At 44.3% G+C, this 14,599-nt stretch overlaps 1 protein-coding gene across 4 annotated transcripts in view; it reads right to left on the bottom strand.

The window, feature by feature from the left end:
* Positions 1 to 884: 884 nt before the first annotated feature.
* The window catches only part of LOC138712472 (E3 ubiquitin-protein ligase Zswim2-like), a 53,017-nt gene continuing 39,302 nt past the window's right edge, over positions 885 to 14,599 (bottom strand). For 2 of the 4 annotated variants that reach the window (XM_069844322.1, XM_069844324.1), the window contains exon 11: positions 885 to 1,259. In XM_069844322.1, the coding sequence (XP_069700423.1) occupies positions 1,003 to 1,259 (257 nt within the window). In that variant the 3' untranslated portion in view covers positions 885 to 1,002. Of the gene's footprint in view, positions 1,276 to 14,599 lie in introns of all 4 variants that reach the window. The other 2 variants (XM_069844323.1, XM_069844325.1) reach the window with 2 other exon arrangements.

Below are 14,599 nucleotides of genomic sequence, written 5' to 3'. Positions count from 1 at the left end.
CATGAGCTAGCGTACTAAGCGTATTATTGCTTCGCGCCTGCGAAGAAACCGATCACGAGAGCGGCAACTCGCCCGGCCTACACTGCATCATGGAAACAGAAGGGAGCGGGGGACGGGCAGTTATGCGACAGGACAGCGTGCGCGGAACGGTCACAGGCTACCTCTCGTAGCAGCGGTTTCTCTAGCGATGCCGCCTTGACAACTTGTTTCTTTTCGAGAGCAAAGAGTGCATGTAAATCTAACAATTACTTTAATTTTAATTACTGTGATAAAACTAATAATACAAAATTATTACATTATGTTATGTTATAAACTTTTTCTTTTGTAATTTCCTTGGGCTACCGCCGGTAGCCCCGGTAGTCCGCAAAATACGCCCCTGAACCCAATATTCCTTTAATCATATTAAATCTGGTTCACAATAAACTGGGAATGTTCACATTTAAATTCATTTATTTTAACATTATTTCCGTTATTGTTCTCGTTGTCGTTTTCGTTCACCAATTTATTATGAACCAGCCTTAAGACTTCTCTACCAATACAACAACCAGAATACATTGCATTTAGAAAAAATCTTTACCTCACGGTCGATATTAAGATATTTATCGACTGGCAGTGAGTGTTCCTGTCATGTGCTGTCGTGTTTTCTCGGCGATGGCACTATGCCGTGTTGACCACACGTATAGGAAAGCCCGTAATGTGAGCTTGTCTTCAGTTTCGATACAAAGATGTAGAGTAGGTCTATCTTCTCCAACACTACATTGGATTGTAGTGTCGATATTAAAAGGAGGAGACAAAGTAGACGAAGGAAGAAATAACAAACTGGCTGGTTTATAATTAAATGAGCGAGCAGATGGATTAATAAGACATTTAGTAATAAAGAATTTATTTAACGATATTGTATCAAATACACTGAAATGTTGGAGGAATTTGAAAGGAATTTCCAGAAGATGGAAACGAAGATGAGGATAATATAAGGAAACAGGAGAGAAATCACTGGAAGATTTATTTGTTACATCGAAATGGTGGCGACACACTACGAGAGGAGCGGGCGGCCAGCTGCAGTCGGGAGCAAGTAAGCTGTGGGTATTCCAGCGCCGACAAGTTGCGACGCCGGCACGCCGCCGCCCAGCACCGCGACGCCGCAGCGTGGGCCTCCTGCCGCTGCAACAGCTTCCTCCTGTCGGGGGGCGTCGTGCTCAGCTCGAGTGGTAGGCTGAGCGATGTGATGCTCAGCGTGCTGCCTGCAAGCGCGCGGTAACCTGACAACACAGCAATCTGTCCACAACTCAGCAAGCCAGGCGTCCCGTCCTTATGTGCTACAGTACGATGATAATTTTTGCTCAAATAATATATTAATTGCAATCAGTGGCGTAGCATGAAATTTTGAGCAGGGGAAGCTAACTCAAGTTGTCTTTCATGTACATATGAGAAAACGTATTACAAAAATATAGTCTTAAAATAAATAGTAGTCAATGTCAAGTCAGCAGACCGAAGATTGGTTGGAACCTCGTAACACCAATAAGGCATGACCTCAAATGGTACGTAGTAAAATATGATTTCATGGTTTACACATATCTCTAACAAATAGACACGGTCAAGTAAATTGGTGTCAGGACCTGTTATTTCGCTCATTATTTATTATATCAGCCGCAATGCACACCAACACTTCAACTGAACACACCTGACGAAAGGGATAACTCGGAAACTTTCAATGTAAAAGCTAGCTTCTTCCGTGCCTTGCGACAAGGGTAGTTTAGTTAGAAAGGGATGGGTTACACAGAAGAATGAGTGAAAGAAACCAGTCTGCTTGGAAGCTGGTGTGCGCAGGCTTCTTGTTTACTGCTGCATCACAAATCATCCTGAGCTGCCGCATCACAAAATTTAACGCATAAATATAAACTCTATTAAAATTAATAAATAATTTTGTTCATAAACTGCAGGTTTATTATGAAATTATTATTATTAACTGGGGAAGCTGAGCTTTTAGCTTACATTGACGCTACGCCACTGATTGCAATGCCATAGTATTTGATCTGTCATTTGACAATTTCCCGCGGTTATGTTCATACGCGTTGTAGAGTGTTTAGTCTTCGCTCTTCAGTCTTTGGTGCCTCATGGGGTTCGTTGTGCTATTCAAACCTCCACATGAGAATGAAGACAGTTATGCGCATGTGCAAAGCTGAAATCACTGCTCTGATTGGCTATTTTTACGCGGGAAAGTGCTGTAGTCAGCTTCAGCACGACACAGCTTGGAGATTGCAAAAGTATAGCGTAACGAAAGAATGCTTGTTTGTGGAGGAACTCGGAATTATTTACAATGTATTTGGTAATTCAAGTGTCTGACTGCTGCTGCCATCTACCTGTTGAAATTGCTGTCAACAGCTATACTATATAGACCATAGACAAATAATACAGACACAACTTGGAGTTCTATACGGAAGACCCGACTTCTGAAATGTAGATGTCTGTGCAATTGTTACAATACATAGTCTTCAACAATTTACAGGATCCATTCTGTGAAGTAACGAAGTTGTTAAATATTTTGGTTACAACACCAATGGCCACTGCTGAGCCAGAAAGATGTTTTTCTTGCTTGAAACGCATAAAAACGTTTTTAATGAACACTATGTCTCACTGCTCTTGCAATACTGTCAATAGAATAGAGTATGATGTCCAAGATGGAGGGGTTCAACCCAGGGTAATTTGACAAGTTCTGCAGTACGAAAGAACGTCGTATGGACTTCATATTTCGTCACTAGGCGAGTCTCAAATTAAGATAAATACATACAAGTGTATATAGTAGGCCGATATAGAAATTGTAGCACAATCATTATTTTGAACACCAGCCGCTACTGCCAGAAACAAAGAAAAGCTTACTGCACTACAAAACTCCTGCAGCTTTGACCTACAAAATCGAGCGCTAATGCAGTCTTATCACCTACCAACTGGGGTGTGGGAGTGTCAAGCTACTTGCAACTGGAATACGATTCTCATGATTGCGTCAGTTACTGAGTTGCCACGTCTGATAAAATCATCATTAAGGATGATGAAAATTATGTTATGTTTACCACTAATCGAGAGTAGGTGACAACACAGGAGGCACCGGAGAGAAATACAACAAGCTGATAAGGACGAGTTGCGTCTTAGTGGCTGGGTGAAAGGTCAGCCAGATGTCAGTGGATCTGCAGTAGTAGTTCACATATTTTCCGTCGTCAGAAGTTTTGACGCATCAGTACTGCACTCCAACCACGAGAAAGTCTCCAGGGAATGAAACGACGCGGGGTGATGCTGTGAATGAATGTTGATGTCATAAGGTCACACACGTGGGTACTCGTATCTCTATTGGCTATCTCTCAAAGCACAAACCATAACACTGATGCACACATTTTTATACTACCCTAGTTACAAAATTAGATCACTGTTAATCTCCTTGTCTTTTAATCCCTCCATACAGGAAATAACATATGCAGGAGAGCGCATGATTTTTAAACTGACGTTATAACTCTAATATTATCTATCTACGTCGCTCCAATAGATGACGCAATAGTAAGCACATTCCTTTCACGGTTTATCTCCTGGTTGGAGAACAGTACAGCTCGACTCAGCGTTAATGGCCCCTGTCCTTGGTTGTTCGGCTAGTGAGCGAGCTGTGTATTGCATCATAAGAAATAAATTTAATCACAAACGTGCATAGGATGAGAAGAGAAGCTGAGGGACACTCATGTCAAGAAAATAAGTCATCATGACATTGTTTAGTCAATAGACGTAGTGGTTATAGGTCTCGCAAGCACGGAATACCGACGGAAGGAATGCGAATCAAACACTGCGATAAGGAAGAGCGGGCGACAGGAAAGGTCACGAGATAACTTGAATGATATTCAAGAGTACAGTCGGAAGAGAAATGACATCGATAGAACCAGTCTTGCGTTGTGATAGTTACATTACAACTTTAGTTTGTTCCACTGCATGTGAATACGTGTCTTGTATCGCACGGTATTATTATTTCATTCGTAAACATACTGTGATTCTTATTAGTTACAACAATGTAATTTATTCGTCACAACAATAATTCCTTTCTACAATTCACCTTAAACGCTCTTGTCAACAATTGTATCTTCACTCAACACAGTATTCGTTATAGCACTCCACCGACGACAATGACAATTTACTTGGACTATTACGCACAACAATGAACTGTTAATCTTAACTAATATTTACAAAGCACTATTTACAAATCAGAACTATCAGTTCTCAGTTCACAGTTCTTCTATCTCAGTCACTCGAGTTCACAGTATCTCGAACCACAGACCTTCAGAGACAGTTCACTGTACTCGAACTCGGGTCCCTCCAACTGCGGTCCACTGCACTCGAACTCAGGTCCCTCCAACTGCGATCCACTGCACTCGAACTCAGGCCTTCGGATGCTGACGCAGATGCGGACGCACACTAGAGTCGAACTCCGGTTGGCTTGCTTGCTCTGGCTTTCTTACTGACTGAATAACTGAAAACTCTGACTCTAGTTCGCTGGCGACTGCTCTTTTATAGCAAAATCATAGTTGCGAGAACCTTCTACAGGTGTGTAGAGAATTATCTCATATCTCTACATCGACAGACTCCTGGAATAGTCGAGAAGGTCGTTCCACATTCACTGCGTTAGTAGCAGCTGCGCGCAGACTCGTTGCGTTGACGTAATACACCCTCTCTCTTCTCTCCACCGCGCGACGTCACTCAATGTTCCGTGGAGCCTGTGCGATCTGCTTTCTTGCGGGACGCTGGTCGTGAGTTCGATTCTCACGTCGCTGTCACATTGCCCCCTCCTTAGGGCTGCTCGTCCCGGGCAGTCCCTTGGTAGGCTGCTAATCGGTCCAGATGCACCACCATCATCTTCCCTCGAGGTTGTCGCTGGATCCGGTACACCACGTCGTTGATCCGGGTCACCACGCGGTATGGTCCATCCCAGGCACGCTGCAGCTTTGGTGATTTCCCTTTGGTCCTGGTAGGTCGATACAGCCACACCAGGTCGCCCTCCTGGAATCCTGCAGAGTTGGCCAATCTGTCGTAGCGCACCTTCATCCTGTCGCTGGCCATTTTGAGGTGCTCTCTGGCCAGTTGGTGAACTCCATTCAACTTCTCGGTGAGTTCTGCCACATAGTCAGTTGCTGGCTGGTCGGCGCTGGGTGGCGTGCCAAACAGCAGATCACAGGGCAGGCGCAGCTCTCTCCCGAAGACCATGTTTGCCGGTGTCATCCCTGTTGTATCGTGGACCGAAGCTCTGTAGGCCAAGAGGAACAGTGGGACTCTGGCATCCCAGTCTCGTTGATGGTTGGACACCACCTTCCGCAGATGCTCTTCCAAGGTTTTGATGTAGCGTTCCACCATACCATCGGACTGTGGGTGGAGGGGAGTGGTCCTGGTTTTATGCACCCCCAGACGCTCGAACAATTCTCCCATCAGGTTGGATTCGAAGTTGCGCCCCTGATCGCTATGCAATTCCCGGGGCACCCCGAATCGGCAGATGAAGTTGTCAAGCAGCGCGTCGGCCACCGTCGAAGCCTCTTGGTTAGGAATCGCGTACACCTCTGGCCATTTTGTGAAGTAATCCATGGCTACTAACAGGTAGCGGTTCCCCCGATCCGTGACCGGGAACGGTCCAGCAACGTCGATGGCGATCCTCTCAAAAGGAGCTCCCACGTTGTACTGCTGCATGGCTCCCCTGCTGCGTGTCCTTGGTCCGCGACTGGCTGCACAGGTGTCGCATCTTCGGCACCATTGTTCCGTGTCGGTTCTCTGATGCAACCAATAGAACCTCTGCCTTAACTTGTCCAGCGTCCTGTTGGCTCCCAGGTGGCCTCCAGTCACTCCAGCATGAGTCTCCTCCAGCACTTCCTTCACCTTGCTCCTGGGCAGGACAAGTTGTTCTATGTGGGTCCTTCCATCGGCCGACTCCCAAATCCTCTTCAGGATACCGTCCTTGACAGTGAAGGATTCCCACTGGGCCCAGTAGCTCTTGTAAGTGGTGCTACGGTTGGCGATATCGGCCCATACTGGTCTCTGGCCGGACTCCACATCACGTAGTAGCTGTCCAATGTTTGGGTCCTCCAGCTGCTCCCTCCTTATGGCGGCGTTATCCCATCCTGGGCTCGGCTGGGCGGCAATTGCTCGGACTGCGTGGGCGCCATCCCGCTCTTCTACTTTCAGGCAGTGTTTACAGCCATCCGGGCACGGGCGTCGTGATAAGGCATCAGCGTTGGAATGTTTCTTCCCTTGTCGGTGTTCGGAGGTGAAGTTGTACTCCTGCAGTCGTTGAACCCAACGGGCGGTCTGCCCCTCCAGATTCTTGAAGCCCAATAGCCAGGTGAGTGCAGAATGATCTGTCCTCAGATGGAACTCCTGGCCATACAAATATTTGTGGAAATGCTTCAGGGCTTCCACAATAGCAAGAAGTTCTCTACGGGTCACGCAGTAGTTTCTCTCAGCCTTGGACAATGTTCGGCTGAAGTAGGCAATCACCCTCTCTTGCCCGTCCTGTTCCTGAGAGAGTACTCCGCCGATGCCTACGTTGCTAGCGTCCGTGTCGAGCGTGAACTTCCTTCCAGGGATGGGATATCCCAGTACAGGAGCAGTGCAGAGCGCCTCTTTCAGTGACTGGAAGGATGACTCCGCCTCGTCTGTCCACTGGAATTGTCGTTTCTCCTCGGTCAGCTGGGTTAGAGGCTTAGCGATGTTGGCGTACCCAGCTACGAACCTTCTGTAATAAGTGCAGAGGCCGAGAAAGCGGCGCAGCTCCTGCTTGTCCCTCGGTCTAGGCCATCCTCTGACGGCTTGTAGCTTCTCCGGGTCCGTGGCCACTCCGTTGGTCCCTACTACGTGTCCCAAGTAGTTGACCTTCTTCTGGAATAGATGACATTTCTTCGGGTTCAACTTCAGTCTGGCTTGTCACAGTCTCTCGAACACTTTCCTCAGATTCAACAGCTGTTCGCCGAAAGTCTTGCCCACCACGATGACGTCATCAAGGTACAGCAAACAGGTGTCGTATGTCAGGCCTCTCATTACGGACTCCATTAGTCTCTGGAATGTAGCCGGGGCGTTGCAGAGGCCGAACGGCATAACGGTGAACTGCCATAGTCCCTGGCCAGTAGAGAATGCCGTTTTCTCCTTGTCCTCAGGATGTAGCGCCACCTGCCAGTATCCTGACTTGAGATCCAACGTCGAGAACCACTCTGCTCCGGCCAAAGTGTCCAAGGTGTCGTCAATTCGTGGAAGGGGAAAGCAATCTTTCCTGGTGACGTCATTCAGTCTTCTATAGTCCACGCAGAAACGCAGGTCCCCATTCTTCTTCTTCACCAGCACCACAGATGATGACCAAGGGCTGTCGGATTCCTCGATGACCCCTCTTGCTTTCATGCTCTCCAGTTGGCTGTCAATCTCCCTCTGTTTAGCTAGAGGGACGCGTCGAGGAGGTTGTCTGATTGGGCGAGCATTTCCGGTGTCGATGCGGTGCTGAACTTTCTCCGTTCTCCCGTAGTCATTTTCAGACAGACTGAACACGTCCTGAAATTCTGTCAGTAGATCGTGGACTTGTCTTCTTTCTCTTTTGCTTAAATTCGCCGGCAATTCTTGAGCCAGCTCTTTCAGTGATGGGTCTAGATCTGGATGTGGTCGGTGACACTCCTCGTTTTCTGCCAGCGACGTCACAGACACTACCGGCTCGACGCTACCTATTACAGTTCCACTAGGCACCTCCTTGTCCCGATTGGTAACATTCAGGACCCTCACCGGTACCACCTTCTGATTCGGGAGTAGGGATCTGGCCACATAAACCCCATCTATCGGAGTTGTTTGCGAATCGAGGAGCAGGTTTCTCTTCGGCTGTCCGTCCAGTCTTGCCGTCACCACCATCTCGCAGCCTGCCGGGATTGTCACATGATTCTCCAAGGTGAGTCTGCTTGCAATGGGTTGGTCTTCGACGTCCCTCAGGAACACTTCATCCTGACCAAACCGCAGGATACGGCGCCTGACATCCACCGTTGCATCGAAGATCCGCATGGCGTCGAGTCCCAGGATGACGTCTTCAGTGATGTTGGCGACGAACACCCACATCTCCAGTCTCCTCTTTCCCAATGTCAGATCCAGGAAAACCTCCTTTTGGATGGGCAGGTTCTCGCCTGAGGCAGTACGTAGCTCATACCGGCGCAGCGGCGTCCTCCCAGGTAGTCCACGCACGACTTCCGGTCTGGCGATAGTGAGCGACGCCCCGGTGTCTACCAGTACTCTGCATGGGCGGCCTCTTATCCATCCGTCAGCAATCAGCCCATCGTCGCATCTTCTGTTAACCGTCTTCAAGATCAGCCGAGGGGATGGTGATGACGGCGCCGACGTGCCCCTCATCGCATCGGCCCCTTTTAGTTTTCCTGTTTGTGACCAGATCGGTCACAGTCCCTCCTCAGGTGTCCAGGCTCGCCGCAGGACCAGCAGGTGGGCACTCCTCGTCTTCGTCGCTCGGGTGATTTCGGTTGACGTTCCTCGACGTCGGCCGCCGCGACGCTCCTAATCCGGTGCGATGCCGAGACGTTCACCGTCAACTTGGCTGCCTCCATCCTGAGGGCCGCCGCCAGAGCTGCACTGATGGTGCGATGCTCTGCCAAGAGTAGCTGTTGCTTTATTTCCGGGTCTCGAACTCCGCTGCCGAAGGTGTAGGCCGCCTCTCCAGCGATGAAGTCATTAGGTAGGCCCCTGAGCGCCTTATGGGCCAGTTGTTCCACCGCCATCGCGAATTCTTGCAGGGACTCGCCTGACTGTTGGACCCTCGTTTTTAGTTGGGTCCTAAATGCTGCAGCAAGTTGATGGTCACCACAACGTCCCTCCAGGGCCGCCATTATCTCAGCGGCTGTCCCATCTTCTGGAACGCTGTGAAGAATCTCCGACGCCTGTCCCTGAAGCGCGGCCAGCAGCTGAGTAGTTTTCTCTGCCGGCGTCCACCCATTGTGCTCTGCGATGGCCTCGAACTGGCGACGGAATATCGCCCAAGACGTCGTACCGTCGAACTTCGGCGTCTTGACGTTGTGATGTCTGGCTGAAGCCGATGGTTCCGCAGGGGCACTATGTGAGGTCCTCAATGCTGACGTCGATCTTTCCACGGCCCGTTGAACTTCCTCGGCAATTATCTGTTTCTGTTCTCTAGCCTGGCGATCCACCAACGCGAGGATGTGTTTGTTTTCTACAGCGTGTTGGTCCATTAACGCGAGTATGTGCTTGTTTTCCTCAGCGTGTTTGTCCATCACCTCACTCGTCTGCTCTTGACGACGCTCGAGATCGCGGATTTTGCCGTCGAAATGGCCTACATCCTGTCTCAACTCGGCTACTGTCTCGTTTATAGTTGTAAAATTCTGGTTTAGTTTATCCAAATCGGCCTTAAGTTCGTCTTTTACGATGGCGACAATTCCATCTACGTGGGCCGAAACGCTTTCAATTTGCGTAGTGACGTCATCTTTCACTCCGCTTATGTCACTTTTCATCTCTGTTTTCACTTCACTTATGTCACTTTTCATCTCCGTTTTCACATCACTTATGTCGTTCTTAACCTCACTGATGTGCTTGTTCATTTCTGCTTTCATTTCTGCGATGGCTTGCAGGATCTGCTGTAGGTTCTCCATTGTCGATAATGTCCCGGTTCTGACACCAATGTGATTCTTATTAGTTACAACAATGTAATTTATTCGTCACAACAATAATTCCTTTCTACAATTCACCTTAAACGCTCTTGTCAACAATTGTATCTTCACTCAACACAGTATTCGTTATAGCACTCCACCGACGACAATGACAATTTACTTGGACTATTACGCACAACAATGAACTGTTAATCTTAACTAATATTTACAAAGCACTATTTACAAATCAGAACTATCAGTTCTCAGTTCACAGTTCTTCTATCTCAGTCACTCGAGTTCACAGTATCTCGAACCACAGACCTTCAGAGACAGTTCACTGTACTCGAACTCGGGTCCCTCCAACTGCGGTCCACTGCACTCGAACTCAGGTCCCTCCAACTGCGATCCACTGCACTCGAACTCAGGCCTTCGGATGCTGACGCAGATGCGGACGCACACTAGAGTCGAACTCCGGTTGGCTTGCTTGCTCTGGCTTTCTTACTGACTGAATAACTGAAAACTCTGACTCTAGTTCGCTGGCGACTGCTCTTTTATAGCAAAATCATAGTTGCGAGAACCTTCTACAGGTGTGTAGAGAATTATCTCATATCTCTACATCGACAGACTCCTGGAATAGTCGAGAAGGTCGTTCCACATTCACTGCGTTAGTAGCAGCTGCGCGCAGACTCGTTGCGTTGACGTAATACACCCTCTCTCTTCTCTCCACCGCGCGACGTCACTCAATGTTCCGTGGAGCCTGTGCGATCTGCTTTCTTGCGGGACGCTGGTCGTGAGTTCGATTCTCACGTCGCTGTTACAATACGTTGCGCGTTTAATTAGGTTCGAATTTTTCTCTTGCTACGTTCTTTATTTCCACAGCGATGTCCTCATCTGTTCATCTTCTTGGAAGAGACAGCACTTCCATCGGCTCGCACCTCTCCCCCCTCGGTGTGCCTACATACACACATCAAAACAGACAGCAACGCCACCATTACTTTTCGGTAATCGTTTCTTTCGTGAGCTATAGTAACGGAACGTGTGGAAGAATATTGTGTTTTAAGACGGAGTGTACCGCGACATGATACGAAGGAAGTGTTAGGTGTTATGACTGCGCGGCCTGACCTGTGTGACCCAGCCTGCCAGTAGTGATGAGTAACTCGCTCTCAATCTATCTACTTACTTTTTAATTTGCAATTCATTTTATATTTCAGATGTGTCTAGTAATGTCATAAAATTTATAACATTATTTTATTAAATTACTAGACACATCTGAAATATAAAATGAATTGCAAATTACTCAATGTCAATCAGACAGCACTATACAAACGTTATCTGAACTTAAAGATTAAATTACACAACACTAATGCAAACATTTGGTTCAACCAACAATGTTTAAAAGAAAAATTAATACCTAATTATGCAAAGATTAAAATTAAGAGCAAAACCCAATCAGCCAGGAAAACAAAAATTTCAGCTGAAACAACATGGATCAAAAACGAAATTAAATTTTTACACAAGAAAAAAGATGTTATGAATACAAAGTTATACGAACTTCACCTACAAAATTCTAATTTCTCAACATCTGCATGGCCCATTTTAGACCAAATAATTAATAACAAAATAAAGATCTTAATGGAGAACAAATATGCAACATTGAACAACAAACTACAAAAATTAAGGTCAAATTCGACGCAAGAGTCATGTAATACCCAACAACCGACAATCATCAATAGATTCGTTAACCTAACTGACACACAATTTTCAAATGAGGATATCGAAATATTAAATAAAGGATATAAACATAATTATCCACAAACAAATTTAGATAAAACTATAGAAAACTTAATCATTGAAACTGAGTCAGTCATACAAAACAGTAACCATGACAATAAAGATTACTTACGATATAACGCTGCCAAAATTATCAAAAACTACAGAACAAATCCAAATACTAAAGAACAGTTTCAAAAAGCCAAAATAGAAAAGCGTAAAAAAAAAAATAGTTGTGTCTTTGATTGAAATTTATGACATAATTTATGATACTTACTTTTTGCAGGGGCCAAAATCCCTGAATCAAGCTGTATGTATCTTTGAAGGCGCATACGGAGCTGTAGAACAGTTGCTAACATTTTAATAGCTACACATACTCCTAAGTGATAAATATCACAATTTATAATCGTGAAATATGCACTTAGGCTACTGAAAGATATAGGCAGACGGTGTAGAAGAGGAAATTTCCTGTTACAAGAGTCACTTCGAAAATAATACCATGTATATTTATATTGTAAATAAAAAAGAAGTTTAACTGTGCTAAGTAATCCTCATCTTCGTAGTCGACAAACCAGTATCACTTCTCTCCACCAGATGGTATAGCCACAGTAGTGAATAAAAAATGAAAGATGAGACACGTTATTTTCGATAAGTGATGAGTGGTAGAGTTTCTCAATGTAGAGCACATTATGCCGTTTGAAGAAACTCTAAGGAGAAAACACATTATTTGACATCGCAACTGTGAAGCGGTGAGTTAGGCGTGTGGATGATCGAGGAAGACATGCCAACAACGGTCGCCCTTGCACCACATTCATGGAAAAGAGTGTGTATCTAGAGCAAGATCATATAAGCCTAATTAACATATTCCATTATAATAAAACACTGAAGAAAAGAGAGGTCAAGATTGTAAGAATTCGATTTTAAAATAACTTTTCAGTATAACGATAAAAGGTAAAACACCACACCTTGACAAAATAATGAGTCTATAATTTTCTTCTGTTGTCCTGTCATTTTCACAATATAATTGAGATTTTATCCATCAGCATTTCACCTGTTAGATCTGATGAGTGATGGACTTCAAAATAAACGCTTTTTAATACTGACGTCGATAACGTTATTTGGAAGTGGCTTTCTAGACCGTTTACTACTTCTATATCAAAAAGGTATAGAGACTAGCTGGGCTCTGAGAAAGAGTAAAGAATTTGGAGGTGAGTTTATAAAAAATAACATTAATTTAGTTTCTGAAGAATCCTCGTTCCAGGCAGCCTATCTTCAACTGGAGATATACAGAAACTCGGATGATACTCAATTAGTGGATGGACGTTACTGTATTAATTTCTTGAGCAAAGAAAACAATACAGACTCTTTAGACATACTAAACTAAACATAAAGGCAAGAATGTCTCTCTTGAGAACAATGAATGTTTGTGATGAAAAAGACTACATGACAAACTGGAATGTTTCTGTTTATAATTTCCTTTCCCATATGGAATTTCTTTCGTGTAGAACAATAAAGTTCGATCATTCGCTGATACCGCGTGATAACTTGTTCTCAGCAGTAGCAGCTTCAGTTTGTTAGTGCTTATGATGTGGAGTTGTAAGACACAACATAAAACGTTAGTGTTGAAACAATTATTAACTTAGCAGCATACTGCCTAATTACTTCAAAGATCGGCTACAAATAGTTCAAAGCAACAGTAAAATGAAATAACTCTACAAATGGTTTATCGAGTGATAAGAACTTACTAAAAAGCAGTTTTTGTACTTAAACATTTAAGATCAGAAATGTTGTGGATCGTTGCTAATGCTACTACTTTATTGTAAATTCGAAAATAATTGCATTTAAAATAAAAAGAATACGCACAAAATTTTTAATTACTTGAATTTGTATAATGCATCTGTGCATGTTAAGGTAGGAGGAGTAATGGAACGTTCTATGTAGGCCTATAGATGCTACTATCTTATGAATTCTGAAAGTATTTACTGGCGTATTTTTCGCACTTTTTTAGGGAAAAAAATCCGTTCCGAAATAGGGGTGCGTAAATTACGCAAGGAAATAAAAAAAAATGACATGATATTATGAAGAACAGCATTTTATTTCAAAGAATTATAACCTATACATTACACTGGTATGATTAAAAATGAGTGAAAAGACAAAGCAACTACGGAAAATCGCGATGTTTCTGAAACGAATAATAAAACATCAGGTTAAGTTCTGCCGTAATTTTGCGTATTTCTAACACTCATTTTAGAACAACTGCCGGTAAATTTTATCTCAAGAATCATCCTTGTTGTCAGAGAACTCAGACACGCGTTGACCAGTTAAATGAACGTAAAAAGAAAATTTAAATAGGAATTTAGACATTTAGGTGCGAAAATTACGCGGGGAAAAAAATAAAGTTCAAAATTGAAGTTTAAAAGTTGGGGTGCGAAAATTATGCGAGTAAATAATAGTAATCGTATTTCAAATAAAACTAATAAAACAAAACTTTTAAGTAATCAAAAACACAATTTTAAGTAGCTACTCCAATTCCATCATACATTTTACTATAAGCACCAAATTTCACAAATATGACGTAAGCAGGAAAATACAACAAAAAATATATTTCATACTTATTAAATACAGTACAAAGCCGACTATTTGGTAAAACTTCAAACAAGGAGGAGTACGATATGAAGGGGTGAGAATGAGATAGTTCAAAGTCACACTATTTCTTACACATACGAGGAAGCTACTAGTACAATATTATAAAAATTACTCAACAAAAGATGTGAGTATACGCCTGACCACCTCTGTGGTGTAGAGATCAGCATGCTGCTCTATTACACAGAGAGCCCGGGTTCGATTCCCGGTTGAGGTTTTTCAGGGTTTTCCCTCAACCGTAAGGCAAATGCCAGGAAATTCGGGTCACAACATCCCTGAATATCACCGGCTTCATTCATCATCAAAATCATGTTCATAACAAATCAGTAATACATCTACAGACGCCATAATAGTTCACAACAATAGAACCTGTCTCAAAATAGTACACAGGCCTTCGGATTTCACCCAAAAGATTAGCTCACGGTATGACCAGAGATGTTAAAGCGAATATAAATAACAGCGAAAAGAAAAAGTATACGCCGAAGAATTTATGATACCGCACCTAATAGCATTGAACTCTTAAACATTTAATACTC

Source organism: Periplaneta americana, chromosome 13, assembly GCF_040183065.1.
Source record: "Periplaneta americana isolate PAMFEO1 chromosome 13, P.americana_PAMFEO1_priV1, whole genome shotgun sequence".
Classification (NCBI taxonomy): domain Eukaryota; kingdom Metazoa; phylum Arthropoda; class Insecta; order Blattodea; family Blattidae; genus Periplaneta; species Periplaneta americana.
This window is presented reverse-complemented; position numbering and strand designations above follow the sequence as displayed.